Source organism: Balaenoptera ricei, chromosome 17, assembly GCF_028023285.1.
Source record: "Balaenoptera ricei isolate mBalRic1 chromosome 17, mBalRic1.hap2, whole genome shotgun sequence".
Lineage (NCBI taxonomy): Eukaryota > Metazoa > Chordata > Mammalia > Artiodactyla > Balaenopteridae > Balaenoptera > Balaenoptera ricei.
This window is the reverse complement of record NC_082655.1, coordinates 34,641,357-34,661,093: the sequence shown is the minus strand read 5'-3', so window position 1 is coordinate 34,661,093 and position 19,737 is coordinate 34,641,357. Positions and strand designations below refer to the sequence as shown.

The window sequence follows — 19,737 nt, the reverse complement described above, 5'->3', positions numbered from 1 at the left end:
AAATTCATAGAAACAGAAAGTAGAATGGTGGCTGTCAGATGGTAGGGAGAGGGGTAAAGGGAGCTGTTTATTGGATATAAAGTTTCAGTTTTACAAGACGAAAAAGTTATAAGAGATTTCTTTCACAAATATAAATATACTTAATACTACTGAGATGTACAGTTATAACCGTAAAGATAGTAAATTTTATGTTATGTGTTTTTAAACATGATTTTAAAAATATAAAGTCACGTGTTATCAAAGAAAGCAGTATTCTACAAAACAGACAAGTTTTCTTTTCAACTTATATGCTTTGTGACAATTACGCAACAGAAAATAATATAGGATCAATGAAACATACAAACAGATATTCAAATCAAACATTAAATCACTTCTACTTCATGGTTTCCTGTAAATTTTCAAAATTAAGTCAGGTGGAACCACTCTTTTGGAAGTTTTTAACAGTCAAAAGCTAAACATATTATTTCAACTTGAAAACAGGAGGAACCACAATAAAGAGTCTTAAAAAGATATAATTAGAGTAACTATATGTCCCAGTTTGCCTGAGATAATGCCAGAGTAAGCCTATACTGTCTGAGCCTATTATTAATTTCACTCCAAAATGCCCCTATTTGGACATTATATGGTCAAAATAAATATAAGTAATGACTCAATATTTCTACCAAAAAATGCATATGACTTTCCCCCTAGGCAAATAATGCTGGAAACCTGATCAGATATATTATCCAAGTACACATCTATTCCTGGCAGACCTTACAGGTATCACAAACTCAAATCTCCATGAGAGGTAGATAGGTTACTTATTTCTAAGTAAAATCAAGATGACAGGGAAGAGTGGAGAATACCTGCATATCCAGAACATTCGAATTCTTTAAGCCAATTTGCAATCTCTGCTACACAAACCCTCACCTGAGGTTAGTTGAAAGACAAAGGTCAAAATATCTCTGGCTTGCCCATTCATTAACCTGACCGTTACCATGGAGAATACCACGTTTTCCCACTCGCACCCGCAGTGCAGGATTTCTTCTATCAGTATCCAAACAATCTACCAGCCGACCAGCCTCAATTGCTCCTGAACATTCCTCTAACCAGCTTGCTATCCAGAAAAAGGGCAATGTGTTAGACTAAGTATACATTAATAGAGGTTTATTAGTGGTCACAAAAGACAGCACTGGAATCCCCTTTTTATCTATAATTACAGCGAGTTATATAATTTTCAATACTAAACTCAAAAATAATGGAACCAGTTTCTTCTATCCATACTTTGCTCATCAAATTAATCCTACAATTTGACCCCATCATACAATACTCAAGGTACACAAATTGACTCCAGTCAACTGAGAAAATCACACTGAGTATGGAATTAATCCACAGCTTGCAACCTTAAAGCCCATGGGTCAAGTCTGGTCCATATACTTGATTGGCTGGTTAAAAAAATGTACAGCATCAAAAACAAGAAAAGTCTGAGAAACTGTCACAGTCAAGAGGCACCTAAGGAAAAATGATGACTAATTGTACTGTGGTATCCTGCATGAGATACTGGAACAGAAAAAGGACCTTAAGGAAAAAATAAGGGAATGTGAACAACCTATGGCCTTCAGTTGATGATAACGTATCAATATACATTAATTATAAAAAATGTACCATTCTAATGTTACATGTTAATAGTGAAAACTGGGTATGGAGTGTACAAGAATTGTCAGTACTATCTTTGTAACTTTTCTGTAATCTAAAGCTGTTCAAAAATACCAAGTTTGTTTTAAAGAATATGTACATGCATAGAGACACACACACAAACACACTAGATTGGTATGTGTGTGCCTGTGTATACATGTATATTTATTTCCATGGAAATATTAATACGTTCCAACATTTAAGTCGGGAGATTTCACATAGAAATCCAGATTTGTAGCTTTTCTTAAGATAAAAGGGGAGGGGGATAATGCAAGTTTGCATTTGGCAACAACGGCCCTGCTGTATTGTATTTCTCCTATGGTAACATCAGCTGATCAGTTGCCTCCTTTAAAAATGGGGCATCCACTTACTTTGTCGAAGCCCTACAACCTACTATCTTACCACCTTTTTTGACTGGGGCCAGCTTCAGCTGTTTACAATTACAATGGCCTGCTTGGCTTTTACCTTTCAAACCCTGTACTATTAGCTCAAATTAAACTCCAAAGGAAATATGGTAGCTCAAACCAATGAAAAGCAGCTTATACCTATCATCTATTATGGCCTGTGATAACAAACAACGGAATAAAGAGACTTTTGATACTAATATTTCCATTTTAAACATCCCATTAAACACAAACTCTTTTTTAAAAAATATTTATTTATTTATTTTTGGCTACGTTGGGTCTTCGTTGCTGCACACAGGCTTTTCTCTAGTTGCGGTGAGCAGGGGGTTACTCTTTGTTGTGGTGTGCGGGCTTCTCATTGCGGTGGCTTCTCTTGTTGTGGAGCACGGGCTCCAGGCGCTTGGGCTTCAGTAGTCGTGGCACTGAATCATTAGATCACTCACTTCAGCAGTCCGGCTTAGTTGCTCCGCGGCATGTGGGATCTCCCCGGACCAGGGACCGAACCCGTGTCCCCTGCATTGGCAGGCGGATTCTTAACCACTGCGCCACCAGGGAAGTCCAACACAAACTCTCTTTTTTTCTCCAAATAAAGTTGGTGTTCTTGCCCTTAACCTGGTCTGAAATAAGTTTAACAAAAATATCCAGGAGATTTTTAAAATATCTCCCAGGATAAATTTCAGTAATTATGAACGGGGAAAAGACAGCAGCTAGAAATCCTTAGTACGTAAACCTGCCAATTTAGTGAAAACACCAAAGGGAAAAGTATTCAAAGTCCCAGAAATTTTGACCGCTATGTATTCCTAAGAATGATCAGTTATAATAAATGATCAATTCTCAATTATCCATGCTGATGGAAAAGAAAAACAGTACCAGTCATCCCAAAATCTTTCAAATGCAGCTCTCAAATACAGAGACCACTTGCTCCCTAATTCACAACACTTCTCTGAACCCAAAGGGAGCAAGCCAGGACTCCGAAGGTAAGGGGTTGGGGACCAAGGTCTGTGGGGATAGTCTCTTTCACATATGACTGCATTTGGTAAATTTGCAGATAAAAATCCCCTCTGGGGACTCAAGATTTGTCTGTTCTAGATTCTCTATTACATACAGTAAATTGCAAGCTTCTTTAAAAGTTTATTGTAATCAATACAAATAGGGGGGAAAAAACTATACAACTCAAAAAAAATTTTTTTATGAAGGATAATCTTTTTGACTCTAAAGTTTCTTAATTTACAGAATAACGGATCACAATTTCACCATCAACAAACTGAGAAAAATTTCAGAGAGGCCAAGAGAAACAATCAGCCTTTAATAAGTGCTTACATTTTGTGGACATCTGCAAGACCAAATAAAGGTAAACATATGGCTTAGCCAATGGGACACTGTGACATTTTTCAAAATTGCAATTCAGGAACCCAATGCTAAAGAAAGCTTACACAGAGTCCGCTGTAGGGGGTGGGGGGAGGGGGGAGGGAGACAGAAATACATGATTCAAACAGGAGTGCAAGCCAGGGTGAGTAAGGGGGACTCAAATTTTAATGATTCTCTCTGCACTTTAAAGTCTTAAAGTTAGCCCCAACCTTCTTTGGAGTAGGTCTACTGAGGTTTTATTCAAGCTCAAATGTACTACTTTATTATTATATTTGTTGCATATGTTATTAGCAAAGTCATAAAATTCCACTACTCTCTTTCAGTCATTCTGTCATGCAGTCTATTATAATTGGTTATACCCAAGTTTTATTTATAAAGAGAAGAGGATTTAAATCTAGGACAATTTGAGCGACATAAACAGCAATGGATTATAAACCATAAAATAAAACAAATATACGAGACCATAATGATATAAATAACTCAACAGAAACAGACATAAGTGGGCAAAGAGGGAAAGTTCTTCCTTACAGTCGAATTTCAGTAATGAGTACAAAAGAAATAATGAAAAAAGTTTTTAAAAATCACTACTTGGGGAGTTCCCTGGTGGTCCAGCAGTTAGGATTCAGCGCTTTCACTGCCATGGCCTGGGTTCAATCCCTGGTCAGGGAGCTGAGATCCCACAAGCCACGCAGCATGGCCAAAAACAAAACAAAAAAATCACTACTTGGCCAACACCACAGTAACAACTAAAGCAAAAAATCATCAATGGATGGTAAAATTAATGAGCAAAAGTACGATGGAAAACAGGATATTTACATAGTCATGAAGTATCTCTCCACAAAATACATACATATTACAAAGGGGAAAACAGTAACTTTATAGTTGAGAAGCCTGGCAAACACCACCTTAACTAAGTGATCAGAGGTATAACCATCACCAGGGATGAGACATGTCAGTATCATGTGTCTCCTGATACGATGCACTGAGAAGGGCACATCATCACTTCCGTGGTATTCCTGCCAGAAATGCATGACCTGCAATACCAATCAAAATCCCAGCAAGTTATTTTGTGGGTATCAACAAACTGATTCTAAAATTTATAGGGAGAGGCAAAAGACCTAGAATAGCCAACACAATACTGAAGAAGAACAAAGTTCTTTTGACTAACTGACACTACCCAACTTCGAGACTTAACTGTAAAGCGACAGTAATCAAGACAGCGTGCTATTGGAGAAAAAAAAATGGACAAATAGATCAGCGGAATAGTAAAAAGAGTCCAGAAATAGACCCCCATAGAGTCAACTGATCTTTGACAAAGGAGCAAAGGCAATACAAAGAAGCAAAGACGGCTGATTCAACAAATGGTGCTGGAACAACTGGACATCCACATGGAAAAAAAGACACAGACCTTCACAAAAATTAACTGAATACTGATCACCGACCTAAATGTAAAATGCGAAACTATGAAACTCCTAGAAGATAACACAGAAGAAAATCTGTACGACCTTGGGTTTGGCAATGACTTTTTAGATATGATACCAAAGGCACAATGAAAGAAATAACTGATAAGCTGGACTTCATTAAAACGAAAAACTTTGGCTCTGTAAAAGACACTGTCAAGATAATGAAAAGACAAGCCACAGACTGGGAGAAAATATCTGCGGGCGACATATCTGATGAAGAAGGCTTCTCCAAAATATACAAACAACCTGATGGAAAAATGGGCCAAAGACCTTAAAAGGCACCTCACCAGAAAAGATCTACAGTTGGTAAATAAGCATATAAAACGATACTTCACGTCATATGTCATCAGGCAAATGCAAATTTAAAAAAACAAGATACCACTACACACCTATTAGAATGACCAAAATCCAGAACAATGATAACACCAAAGGGTGGTAAGGATATGGGGCAACAAAAACTCTCACTCACTGCTGGTGGGAATGCAAAATGGTGCAGCCACTTTAGAAAACAGCTCAGCAGTTTCTTACAAAACTAAACATATTCTTAACCATATGATCCAGCAATCGTGTTCCTTGGTATTTAACCCAAAAGAGTTGAAAACTTACGTCCACACAAAAACCAGGACACAGCTTTATTCATAATTGCCAAAACTTTGAAGCAACCAAGACGTCCTTCAGCAGGTGAATGTGTAAATAAACTGTGGAACATCTACACAATGAAATATTATTCAGCACTAAAAAGAAATGCGTTATCAAGCCATGAAAAGACATGGAGGAACCTTAAATGCATACTATTGTACTAAGTGAAAGAAGTCAAGCTGGAAAGGCTACATACTGTATGAAGCCAACTATGTGACATTCTGGAAAAGACAAAACTATGAAGATGGTAAAAAGATCAGTGGATTTTTAGGACAGTGAAACTATTTGATATGATACTATAATGGAAGATGCACGTCATTATAAACGTATCCAAACCCACAGAACATACAACACCTAGAGTGAACTTTAATGTAAACTATGGACTGTGGGTGATGATGTGTCAATGTAGGTTCATCAATTGTAACAAATGGACCACTCTGGCGGGGGGCGGTATTGATAACAAGGGAGGCTGTACATGTGTGGGGACAGGGAGCATATGTAAAATCCCTGAACCACCTTCTCATTTTTGCTGTGAACCTGAAAACTGCTCTTAAAAAATAAAGACTTTTAAAAAAATGCATCACCTGGGTTTAATCATGAGGAAATAACAGACAATTTCAAACATTCCACAAAATAACCAGTCAGTTTTCAAACTCATCAGGGTCTAGAAAGATAAAGATTGAGAAACTGTCCCAGATTGGAGGAAACTACAGAAGCATGACAATAAATGCAACATGGGATCCTGGATTGAATCCTGGAGCAAAGAAATGGTACACGTGGGACAGGTGGTGAAAGCTTTATAAACTCTGTAGATTAAAGCACTGATCAGTGTTAATTTCCTGGTTTTGATAACTGGACTATGGTTATGTAAAATGTTAAGATTTGGGGAAGTTGGGTGACATTTTGCAACTTCTTAAAGTCAGATTATTTCAAAATAAAATGTTAAATTTAAAAATAAATAAAGAATACAGGATTAGGAACAAATGCCACTACATAAATGTATAAACTAAATAAGGGATCAGCAAACTTTTCCTGTAAAGAGCAGAAGAGTAAATCACTTATTTATTAGGCTTTGTAGGCTAATCAGTCTTAGTCATGACAACTCATTTCTACCATTTTAGCACAAAAGCAACCACAGACAGTAAATAAAACATCAAGCATGGCCCTATCTCAGTAAAAATAGGAGGTGCCGGATTTAGCCTGTAGGCTGTAATTTGACAACCCCTCAACTAAAAAAAGAACTAAATTTTAATCTCTAAACAGGTAAAGTTTCACATAGTATGATACATAAGTTATTCTTTCTTAAATAAACATAAACAAACTTTTTGCAGATTTATCAAATAAAATGAAAATTCCATTTGTTATTACATATTATTTTCAGAATTCTTTATCATACACTGTTGTTATGTTATGTGCGTGCATAGAACCGTTAAAAGGAGATACCTAACATTTTAATAAAAACCAGAGCTATGATTCCAATGAACAGTTCTAGCACAGAATGAGCTAAAGGATGCACTCAACTAAATGACCTCCCTCTGACCTCAAGTTAAATTTAGTTCGGCATAAAAACAAAAAAGAAAATAAGTACCTTGGGATCTCAATTTTTAAATGTAACTTTACCTAGAAATTCAGAGTCAAAATAAAATGTTTAAAAACCATCTTCTCCTTAATTATATTTTCAAACAATTTAATTTGCTTCTAGTTATATTTCTCTGATCAGCCTTTGAACACATATGCTGACTTGACTGATCTGGCATTTGTCTAACCATTAAATGAGTAATTTCAGAATATTTGGCTATTCAAAAATCAAGGTATAAAATGAATAAAATCATCTGGCTTGGAATCTGTATATGACTCCTTTAGTTCACAGCATATCAACTTTAGATAAAATGGAAGAAGAGTTGAGTATCTAGTTTAAAAAGTAAAAATTTTATAAATAATTTTAAAAGTAAAAATAAGGTACAAAGTTCCAGTTATAAAATAAATAAGTCATGGAGATATAATGTACAGCATGGTGACTATAGTTAGTAACACTGTACTGCATATTTGAAAGTTGCTAAGAGAGTAGATCTTAAAAGTCCTCATCACAAGAAAAAAAATTTGTAACCATATATGGTGATGGATGTTAACTAAATTTATTGTGGGGATCATTTCACAATACATTTGACCCTTGAACGACACAGACTGAACTGTGTGGATCCACTTATACGTGAATTTTTTTCAATAAATATATTGGAAAAATTTTTGGAGATTTGCAGTGATTTGAAAAAAGCTCACAGATGAATCATGTAGCCTGGAAATATCAAAAAAAAATTAAGAAAAAGTTAGGTAGGTCATGAATGCATAAAATATTTGTAGATACTAGCCTATGCTTACATAGGCATAAGGTGAGTGATATTTAATATAAAACTGATAATGTGTTAGTTTTCTTACTGTTTTACCCCTTTGCTTTCATAGAATTACATTACCATACATAATGCTTCTCTCTCTCTTAATTGGAGAAACTGCATATCAGCCTATCATCACAGGTAAGCGTGTTTTTTTTTAATGTAACAATGTTTCTAATGCTATATGATGAATATGACTGTAATACTATATGCCATAAAATCTTTATACCAATTCATTCATTAGTGTATAGGTTAGGCTACCATGAGGTAATCATACTGCTGCTGCTTTGCTACCAATTCATGAATCACTATACCTGTAAATAAATACGAATTTTTCACATTATCTCTTCCTTTTTGATGTCTAGTGTTAGTAATACATATAACATCTAGAGTTTTGTATCAGATAGGACAATACTGTCATAGGTAATGACAGACAATCCATCTTATAAAGAGATGATGTAAACTTACGGTATCAATAAATACAGTACTATTAATATATTTTCTCTTCCGGATTTTCTTAATAACATTTTGTTTCCTCTAGCTTACTTTATTATAAGAATACAGTACATAATACATATAACATACAAAATATGTATTAATCAACTGTTTACGTTAATGGTAAGGCTTCCAGTCAACAGGAGGCTCTTAGTAGTTAAGTTTTGAGGGAGTCAAAAGTTACAAGTGGATTTTTGACTGTGCAGGGGGTCAGTGCCCCTAACCCCTAGATTGTTCAAGGGTCACCCGTATACACAAATACTGAATCATTACGTTGTACACTTGAAACTAATATAATGTTATGTGTCAAGTATACCACAATAATGTTTTTAAAGTAAAAACTTCATTAAAGGCTGTAAAGTTCAGTTACATAATCGTTTCAAGCCTCACTAAATTAATTCAGAAAGAACTACCGTATTTGGACACAAGAAAGAAAGAAATGTTAGATTTTTTTTTTACCCAAGAATTAGTCACAAATAAGACCAAAGATAGTATCACTGAAAATTTTTAAATAACATAAATGACACGATAAATGCATGCAGCCATTATACATTTTTAGAAGGACAAAAACCTCGGTTAACTGTGATCAGCCTACGTGGGGTGTTTTGTATCATGGTGGCTCACCATGTGCAACAGGAGCCCCTGCTCAGGGCTCAGGAGTTCGCTCACTCCATCGCTGGGGAACATGAAATGAGCACTCACAGAGCAACAGCCCAGACCAGCGGATGCCATCTTCTGACCACAACTTACCCCAGGGTGTTGCCTGCCAGCCTGCCCAGAGTCTCGGAACCTGAGAGAAACCACGGGGAGTCGCTTGTCCTACCAGGCCTCGATGTCCTCCCTGCCCCCGAATTGCTATTCAACTTTGACCTGGGAAAAAACCAAAAGGTAGAAAAATCACAGAAGAGTCCCAACATCCCTAGGAACAAGCCTGGAATTCCAGGCCTCACTACTCTGGGACCTGTTGTGGTAAAATATCAGCCTAACAATTCTCTGACTACTGTTACTGAAGTGGATACTTCAGATCAAAGAGCAAACCTAGCAATTTCTAGTCTCATAACAATCTAGTTCCTGTTTGAAATTGTTTTCACGGTTTAACTGCAAATGAATTGTTCCTTAGATTTTTTTAAAGTAATCATATTTTCCTTAGAAGCAGTCAACTGAAAGTCATCATACGTTATCCAGCAACCTTTTTTATATGACGTCACTTATACAGGCCAAAATTCTAAAGACTCTGTCATTTTCAAATTGAGCTACTTGATTTGGGAATATTAAAAGGGAAAAAACATGATCCGAAAAGTCAGTTCACTCAAAGAGCAGATCTGTCTTGGGCCCTAACACATACACATCATTCTTCTGGTAACCTATTTCTGTTAAGTGATCATTGACTCCTCTGCTACTTTTAATGCAAATATTTTAGCTATAAATCACTGCTTGCATAAAAATTAAAATCAAACCACAAAGTAACCATTTCACTCTATTTTAAGCATCTCCTTTTCTACAATGCTTTTTTTTTTTAATTTGAGGGTTCCCAAAATCAAAACACAGGTGTAATATAATACCTTTAAGAGCTAAATATTTATTAAATGGAAAGGACATAATGTCTTACCCATCATTATTGTCAGGTTTACCCAATTCCAATCGGTCTGGCTGTACTGAAAAACCGATCCTGCAAACTCTACCATCCTAGAAGCAAAGAAAATAGAAGAAACTTCCAAAGTAAAAATGTGTATTAAAACTTGAATTTATTCAACGAACAAATTATGTACCTATCACTGTCAATTCAGAAGGCAACAAATAAGCTCCCTTCTAGGAGGCACTCACACCTGAGCTGGGGAAGTATGGTCTGTATACATTATCATAAAACCAGTAAAAATAATTTAAAATATCTCCATCTAACAGAATTCAGAGTAAGGAAATGACTAGATACCAGGAACTTCTCCATTCTCTTACTAACTAGTTTCAACCTCTAGTAAATCATTTGAGCCTTCTCCGGGCCAGAGGATTTATACAATAAGGAAATGGAACTGGGTGGTCTCTGGAAGAACTACTGCAAGAAACTGCTGTTTTCCACGGTTGAAAAGGGAGACACATGATGATGCACAGCTGTATTTTAACATCCATTTTCATTTCTCTACCGTAGAGTAAACGGTTTACCTCAAGAAGAAAGGCAGCATGATTTGGGCCCACCACACACTGTTTAATGGTAGCCTGTTCCAACACATTCAAAGGGGGATGGCTGGGAAATAAAGAAAAGTATGCAAACAAAATTATTTTTTAAATGGCAAATGCATCCTAGGGTTTTTTAGAAAATCCAATTAACAAAAGAAAAAAATTGCTAGTAGAGCTTGTTTTAAAAAACTAATATTTACATATTTTAAAGCAATAATTGAAAAAAATTATTATATCTACATAGTCATTATAGCTCTTTGGTATGGCAGAGTTTTTAAAAATCAGTATGAACACAAACTGTAATTCAAATGAATGCAACCCATAAAAATTTGATAGTTAGATTAAAATTTTCTTAATAGCTGCTGCCTAAATATGAGTACTTTTTCCTAATTAAAACAAAATCATTCTTTTCAGGAAATGTGAAATATCTTAAATCTCTTACCTGTTTAAATTATATTTGTTCAGTTTCTCTGAAACTTCCCGTAACCTTTAAAAACAAAACAAAACATGAATAAACCACATGTACAAAGCCTTTGTAAATAAAACAGTTCTGATTTGGTAATCTCTAACAGTAGCATACAAAAATTTTACTAAGCAAGAATTTTTTTTTATTACCTTTGATTTCTGTCCCAAAAAAGATCACAAGTCAACCGTGCAGTTGCCTTCCCTCACCACCTCATTTGCAACTTCAGTCATCATCATCTTAGTATTTTACAGATGAGGAAACTGAAGCTTCTAGAGTTTATTTAAAAAACCGGCAGTAGAACTGGTACTCGAACCAACGCCCAATGGAAAGCCAGTTTTTAAACACTGTACTACATATGCCAAGAGACTCTTGAATGTACATGTACATGATGAAATGAAAATATTTGGGAAGCACATATCTATTAAGAATTTAATATAAAGAGGCAGAAACAATGCAAAAGCCAAACTGACTTAAGGTGAGAATAGTCTCAAAAGTTCTTGAAGGACCTTGTGACACAATTGTATAAATTAAAACCTTAGTGCCCATATCTATAAAATAAAGATAACACCTCACATTTTTAAGAGTATTGAATATGCTTAGAAAAATCTCAAAGGGCGGTCTAACAGAAAGATATTAACTCATGTTATCTATTATGATTTTGCTGTTTCTCTCAAAGAAACAGTCTTGAATTAATATAAAATATTGTAATACTCATTTAAATTGGGCACTTTTGTCAACCTAAGGAAGCCATTTTATAATACAAAGATGTATTCAAATGTAGAGATTTTAAGAGTTCAATTCTATTAAATTACCAAAACAAATGCCTTTGAAAACTTTTCCAGAAATTATTCTCTTAAAAATAAACTGAGCATTTTAGGAACAACAGGGGAAAACTTAGAACAGTAAATCAACAGGGAATTCCCTAAGTTTTGCTTTCTAGAGAGTGACAAAAATACATGAAATCAAATTTCAATCATTCGTCCTAACAGATGAAAGTGGTATACATACTCAAAATTACTCATGCCTTAAAGCCAGTTTAGGATTTAAAAGCTACCACCAATCATATAACATATGGCCAAATAATCTAATTACTTTGATAAAGAGATTCTAATAGGAGCCAGTTGTACTTCAATTTTACTTTATCCAGTAAAGTTCTAACCTCTGTTCAATGATGAGGAGTATCTTTCAAACACTAAAATACGTACAAGCAAATGTCCAACACTAAATCGTATTTCTAAGCAAAAATAACTTTCAAATGATGCCATACTTAATTTGTCTACCAAGAAGTAAATACTCACTAGTGATTTTATTCTCACTCCCAAAGAATAACATCAGATCACGTGTGACTCGGCCCTCAATAAAATACATTTTCATTTTTCTAGCCTTTCATTAACAAAAATGTGTCTTCTTCAGTACTGTAAAGTCAAGCTTTTTGACCAAATCCCAGTTTGCTCATTTATAAGGCACATATCTGTGTTTCAAGGCAAGATAAAACGCCATAAGAATAACGCACTGTGGAACTCATGAGCTCTGAGAGAAGGCTGACTAGAAAATGGGGAGAAGAAAATAGACTAGGAGGCTCCAAACTGAGAGGCTCCATTCTGGGCAATAACAACAGCCCTGAGAGGACCCGGCCGGAGCAGAGGCAGGAGTTCTCATTCTCCTCAGCCCACACTGACTATGAGTAATTCATAAAACTCTTCACCAGACTACAGACTAGAGCCAGACTGTGAGAAAAGACTAAGAAAGGTTTGATTTCCCAAAAGCCATAGCAGTGACACTTCCGAAAGATACTTGTTCACCAGCATACAACTAAACCCATTCATTTCCATTCCTTTTTTCTTAGCCCAACACTGTCTCTAGCGTTTTCACAAAGAAAAGGGGTGGGGGTGGGGGTGGGGATAAAACTTGTCAAAGCCTTTTCAAAGCTGTACAATAACTGCGATTAAGAATTAAATGATGCTTTCATGGCTCCAAATACCATTCCAGGCAAATAATATCTATAAAACTAAAGTAAGGTTTGAGGATATCAAGATGCTAGAAAATAACAAGTCAAGAACTCAAAAGCAAACTTCAGGTTAGGAAGGGGACAGAGGAAATGTTTACTGACATCAAATTTTCTAATATTAAAAATCATGGTGGACTCCATCTGAAATGTACACCCATTTGTACTGGAAATAATACCCACTGGATAGCAAGAAATCTGGGGTTTACTCCCAGCTCATCTACTACCAACTGGGTTCATTTAAGCCCACTAGGTTTCCGGTCTCATCTACGTGAAGAAAGACTAATAGTCCTCTCTGGTTCTTTTCAGTCTTGAAATTGTTATGAATGTATGAAAAGCAAATATATCAATGGAAGATATTTATGTAATGTTTATATGAAATAGCACTTACTGTCATATTCAATTTCATCGTACCCATCTGAAACTTTCATACACAGATTAATTTTACATGGACACTTAGAGTATTTCCCCAAATATCAAATTTGTTTAACTTCTTAAATTCAATCCGCAAAATTTACAGAAAACGTATCATTTTTCCAAATCTCAAGATAGTTATCATGACTAAATTGGCCCCATACACATTAGTTTACATGGATCCCAGATAACAGTAACAAAGAAACCTTCAAGCAAAGGGAAAAAAAAAAAAAAACGGTACTAACTATAAAATAAGGAGTACTTTGTTCCCCTTTACATTATAGAGTCTTCAGAAGACATGTAAATCCCAGAACCGCAGGCCACTGATCATATTCATTTAAATTTACTGAGTTACTAAATGTCTCTACAGAAGTATTAGGCACTCATCTAATTTAAAGGATCTTCCTCCAAAAGCTTACAATGCTTCAAGTTATTAACTATATTTCCTCTCACAGCGATATTAACAAAAGTTTTCCCTGTCTTTAAAGTAAAATATAAACCACCCTACAGCTCACCAAATTCCATTTCAGAATAAATCTTTACATATGACTGAGAAGGAAAACAATTTTAAGAACACAGCATAACATTACAAAATAACCTAACTCAGCATTTAATCTCATTTCAGAGACAGGCAGGAAAGTCTTTGTGAGGTGGCTATAACATACAATGGATAGGTAAGCAGTGAGCTTCTGACAATCCTTAGTACTCCTACACCAAAGATTTATTCTATATTCTGATTCAATAACCTATTTTAGTCCTTCAAATTTATAGACATTTTACAGATCGAGAGGCTGGAATTTTTTTTGAGCACCAAGGTAAGGTAACAGCAAACCGATGTTAATAGAGAAATCAGTATAACAGTACTTGCTAGAGGGTAACGTATTTCATAGCTGCCCTTGAAATTCCCTACAATTTCAGTCTCATTTCCCCCAAATTTGACATTATAATTTCACAGATTAGTCATCTTTTGATGACTCTCAATTGACAGTAGCACTTAACGCAGGTTCTTCAGTTTTACAATTCCCTGCCCTAATCCTAAATCCCCTGCCATCTGTTCAGACACATACACCCCTAAAATGAAACCTGTTAGATTCCTAGCTAAATTTCTAAAAGTAAAAAGTTTAGGTATATCTGGATTCCTAAAAGGCTCCAATTCTCCAGGACATAAAGATATTCCTGACAGCCCACCTTCTACAAGATGATCCTTTTGCTATCCCTGGAACTGTAAGATCAGGCATACCCACCCACGTTTCACGTGTATCAGTACTCACTTTAATGGCAGAAAGTGGCATAATCTGCCCCCAGTACATTTCCTCCAGGAACATTATTATTATTTCAGGCCCAGCTCAAATGCTACCTCCTCCATGTACTTTTCTGGTAGCTCTGATTTTCTTCCTACATAAATCTACAGCCTCTCCCTCACAAAGGACCTTTACTGTCTACTTGACATTCTACGGTCATTTGTGTTTCAATCTGAGCTAGCTTCAGACTTTAAGCAAAGAAGAGATAAAACTTACCAAGTATTTCCCCACTCTTCCACTTCTTTAGATAACAGTTCCAACGGTGAAAAATGTACAATAACACTTGTTACATTTCAGAGGCAGAAAAGATTCCTGACCTTAAACTCAACAAAACTACTCCTTAGGTTTTCCACCTCAAATTGAAGTTTAGAACAAGCAAGAAAAGTGTGAATATACAGATTTCTTTTAGGATAGTCGCCCATATAAATCTTATAAGCAAACTAGTTAACACAGCGAAAACATTTCATAACTCACCACTCACCAATAATCATATTAGCAAACTACCTTTAAAGTGACCTCACTCTACTCTCTAGATAACCATCCATGGAATAAAACTGTTACAGATCCATTTTGGAGTACAGGGCTTAATAATCCAAAGAAACAACAGCCAGTCAGTGAAAGGTTACCTACAACACTAAATCACAGACTCCTGCAGAAAATGTCTTAAAGGTCACCTCTTGTCATCCATGTCAGAGAAGGCAGGTATTGCCAAAATGCAAATGTACCCAGATTACCTTCTTGCAGAAGAAGAAATACTGTAGGAATATTTCTGGCATTTCTCCAAAAGCAAACTATCTAAAGTTTAAAACTTAAAACGGAAGAAGCAATCAAAGGGCACTTTTTTTTCCCCCTCTTGGAGCAAAGACTATGTTATTAGATAGATGGCAGAGAGAGGCGCCAAAACCACCTCCAACCACAGAACATGGTCTTCCCACTATATCGTCATGCACTTTCCTGAGTATAGGGAGTCCGTCCACGACACTGTTCTTTTATACAAACTACTGCACCACACTATATATATTGCCCCCTCTGAAATCATTCCTAGCATGCCAACTATCCACATCATCAACAATAACAATAAATTCAAGCTATCACATGATGGTCCTGCCTGGCAGTCACTGTAATGAGAGAAAAGGACGTACTTTGGGCAAAGTTGCAGAGGGCATTTTGAGATGGTCATTTACTTGTGCCAGGCACAGTCCCACCCCCACCAGCAAACTGAAAGCCTGGAGCTAGCTTATTCAATCCACTACAGTGGGCATCCCAACCCCAAATCCCTTTTCACACAGTCCTGGAGCAAGCCACCTAAGATATGCTCAAAGTGGAGGCCCCTGAGGGCGTCCTGGGTGTAAAATGGAAGAAGTCAACTGAGTCTCCTCCTCATGCTGCACTGTGGATTTGTTTATGTGTGGACGAGATAAAGGCTTTCAGCCCACCTACCCACTCTGTGTTGTGACTTAAAATATTAGCAGCTACCTTGACCCATGGGTCTGAGGATGGCTGGGAAGAGCCTGGAGGGATTAGGGTTGCCTTGCCCCAAACAAGAAGCACCAGCAGATTAGGGGTGATTCCCTTCATCTGTGTGATTATGAAAGACTCTCACTGTAGGTCTGAAATTTAACTTCAAGACATTCAATTTTCAGATACAGTTTTAAAAATCCATTTTGTACTGCTTCTATGTGAATTTAACCCTGATCATGGGTTCCCAACTTCAGGATTTCTCAGGAATCGGGGATGAGGGAAGGGTGGCTAATGAGAGAAGCAATATAGTTATTTAGACAACATACACAGAGAAGAAAAAAATCACTACACCAAAACTCAACAAGTGATGGTTTCTAAAAGGTTGGTTAGAATGGAGAATCTGAAACCCTATTAATGAACTCTTAATACTGTTAATACTAAAACCCACTGGTCTGTCTTGCACTCTGAATAAATTTACCCATGCATGATTCTCTTTAGATGTAAAATGGTACAGCAATGTAGCATAACATAGCATAAAGCATATGAAAAATTTAATCCTGCCTTCCTGATAGTATTAGTACCCATGAGGAACTAAATGTTTATCATTTCAATAGGGGAGGGGGAGGCAGTAGAGGCAAGGATCAGAAAGAACCTCTTTAAGATTTATATGCAAAAGCTATAGTCAATTACTAAAAGGGGTGAGGGGGGAGCCTTAAGGAGAAGTCACAAACTGCCAGCCTACAGACGTACACATGATACTGAATCACATGGCATTTTAAATTTTTAAAAGATTGTTAAAGATTCTTGGCCAACATGTAAAACTGGAAAATTTCAGACAGATTTTCAGATTTCTAGCTTCTCTTGAAAAATGAGATCTAGCAACCAAGCTTATATTGCCTAGTGGTGACTAGAGGTGCCCTTACCTGCCCAGCACCTGTAGGCATTTGAGTTTGAGACCGCTGATACAGAAGATTATTCCTCCCACCCTCTAAAAAAGGATATTTCCTTGGTGAAGAGTAATCTGTTCAGTTTTATCATGCAAATCTCAGCTTGTAAGTTGATCCCTAATGAATCTTTGCTTAGACGTTAAGTCTTAACCACATTTTATTTCTTTAAATTTGACTTGACAATTTCTCACTTTTTTGCCCACCCAAGAAAAAATGGTGCCAGGTAGCAAACCTCTGACTTTACTTTTAAAAGACCCCAAGTCACACAATGATGGCCTTTGTAGAGGAAAAAACCCATCTGTCAGCTTCCCGAATAACCAGTTATAGGTAGGACTTATACATACTTTGTGCTATGGAGAGAACAAATACCAGTTTATAAAACGTGTTCTTTTTACCCTAAATAAATAATACAGGACATTCAGCTTCAAGATACATTCAAGACCAAAAAAAAAGAAGTTTCTAAATAAATACTGTAAACTGAGAAAATGATACAAATTTTAAATGGGAAATTCTTTTAATTCTTCTCCTAAGATGGTTTTCAGTTGAAACTGCTCAAAGATTTCTATAAAACTAAGATGAGAAAATTCATGTTATAGAAACACTCTGCAACTATCATAGAAAAAAAGACATTAATACTCACAAATAATTTCTTCCCTTAACACAGAAAATATTCTGGTTAGAAATTCCTATATAGTGCCATAAATAACATCTTTCATAATAAAATGAAAAAGAGACCAAAATCCCAAACTACTGTGCCATTTGAAAGATAAACACATCTCTGAGAAACTAAGTGCTGAACATAAGAAAATGAGTCATTTTCCTTTAAAGCAAAACCAACTGTGTTATTTTCAGTTCCATTCAAAACAGGAAAAGGAAAATACACATGCCAAATGGACAAGAAATTCGGTAGGAAAAGATAAAAGATATGGCCTTTATACATTAATTCTTCTTGATAATTTCCTAAGTATTTCTGTCTCATCTAATTTCAATTGCTTAACAGTAAGACTATACATACGTACAAGACTCAAACTTGGTTAACTTGTGTGCTAACAGGGTGAGAAGACTTCCTTTAGTGCTCCTGTCCAAAAAGTGTAGCATCCAGCCAAAATTTCAAGAGAAAAGTCTTGGTTTTTCTTCACCCTTAGGCCATAGCCACATTCTGAATATCTGCAACATCATTCATTAAAATATCTGCCAAACGCAGATAATGTATTCACAAATTGTTACAAACCCAATTTTAACTCTACATACAAATCAGAGGTCTCATGAGATAACTGACACACTTTGTAATATAAATACTACCATTTGGCAAGGTATTCAGTCCTTGAGATAGAACTCTAAACTGAAAATACCTGTGATGAAATCTGATTTTTCCATAAAACAAGACAATTAGGAGGTTAGGTTCCTGACCAAGGATCTTGATGCCATTAGATTCAGGAAAGCTTCTTTAAATGACAGATACTGGGATGGCTTCTTGTTGCCCTTTTAACATCGAAGCTGAAACAGCAGTTTTACTGCTTCTGAAATGGTCATTTTACATTCCTGAGCTGCCATTCCATCCGCCCTGGGAGCCGCCCTGTAGTCCTGTGAGGGGCAGCACGGTGGAGTGGGAAAAGAATGGGCTGTGGTGTCAGACTAACAAACCTGGGTTCAATTCCATCCCTTCCATTAATTGGCTCTGTAACCTTGGGCAAGCTTACTTTAACCTCCCAGAGTTTGAAAGGTATCTTGGTCTGTTAAATGGAGATAAAACCACTTGTCTGGTAGGGCTGCTATAAGGATTAAAGGTAATTTTGTAATGTACCTTGGAAAGAGCCAAGCACTTAAACACTCAATAAATGGCAGCCATTAGCATTATTACTGAACTATATTTTTCATCTTTGGATAGCTTGTTCTATATACTGCTGCTTCAAATCTGCCAAGTTCTAGCTTGAACCGGTTGCCAAACTAAATAGGGCCCAATTTGAATCTGGAGATCTTGTAGGAACCCGAGGAACCAGAGAATGACAGCTAAGTCTGGGAATTCTTGGAACCAGAAATCCGCAGACACACTCTAACTCTGTGTATTTTGCGCATGGGTTGTTATTTCACAAGAGTGAGAGATTCCTTCTCTTCTTGCCCCTACTACCTCCAATCTCATCTCCTCACTCTTCCTGGGCACTCTATACCCCAAATATCACTATACTCTCCCAAGTCCTTCACTAGTTTATACTCACAAAGTACTATTTTGGGGAGGGGGAGGGGGAGGACACGCCTCGCAGCTTGCTGGATCTTAGTTCCCCAAACAAGGGACTGAACCCAGGCCACAGCAGCAAAAGCACCGAATCCCAAGCACTAGACCAGCAGGGAGCTCTTTATTTTATTTTTTTTGTACACACCTACTCCTTCAGCCTAGAATAAACTATATACCCCGCTGTCTTCTACACGTCTACAGCTACTAGCCCCTGGAGGGCAGGCTGAGAGAACCTGTTAGAAACGTTAACTCACCTTTCACTCCAGGCTAAACTAGGCATTTCTCTGAGTCCCCTGGGTCATACTTCC

At 36.5% G+C, this 19,737-nt stretch overlaps 1 protein-coding gene across 1 annotated transcript in view; it reads right to left on the bottom strand.

The window, feature by feature from the left end:
- UBR5 (ubiquitin protein ligase E3 component n-recognin 5) overlaps window positions 1-19,737 on the bottom strand; it is a 141,078-nt gene that overhangs the window by 89,731 nt on the left and 31,610 nt on the right. Inside the window, exons 2-5 of the mRNA XM_059902338.1 lie at window positions 11,045-11,089; window positions 10,588-10,669; window positions 10,040-10,116; window positions 9,181-9,300 (exon numbers count right to left, since the gene is read on the bottom strand). Coding sequence (XP_059758321.1) covers window positions 9,181-9,300; window positions 10,040-10,116; window positions 10,588-10,669; window positions 11,045-11,089 — 324 coding nt within the window. The remainder of the gene's footprint in view (window positions 1-9,180; window positions 9,301-10,039; window positions 10,117-10,587; window positions 10,670-11,044; window positions 11,090-19,737) is intronic.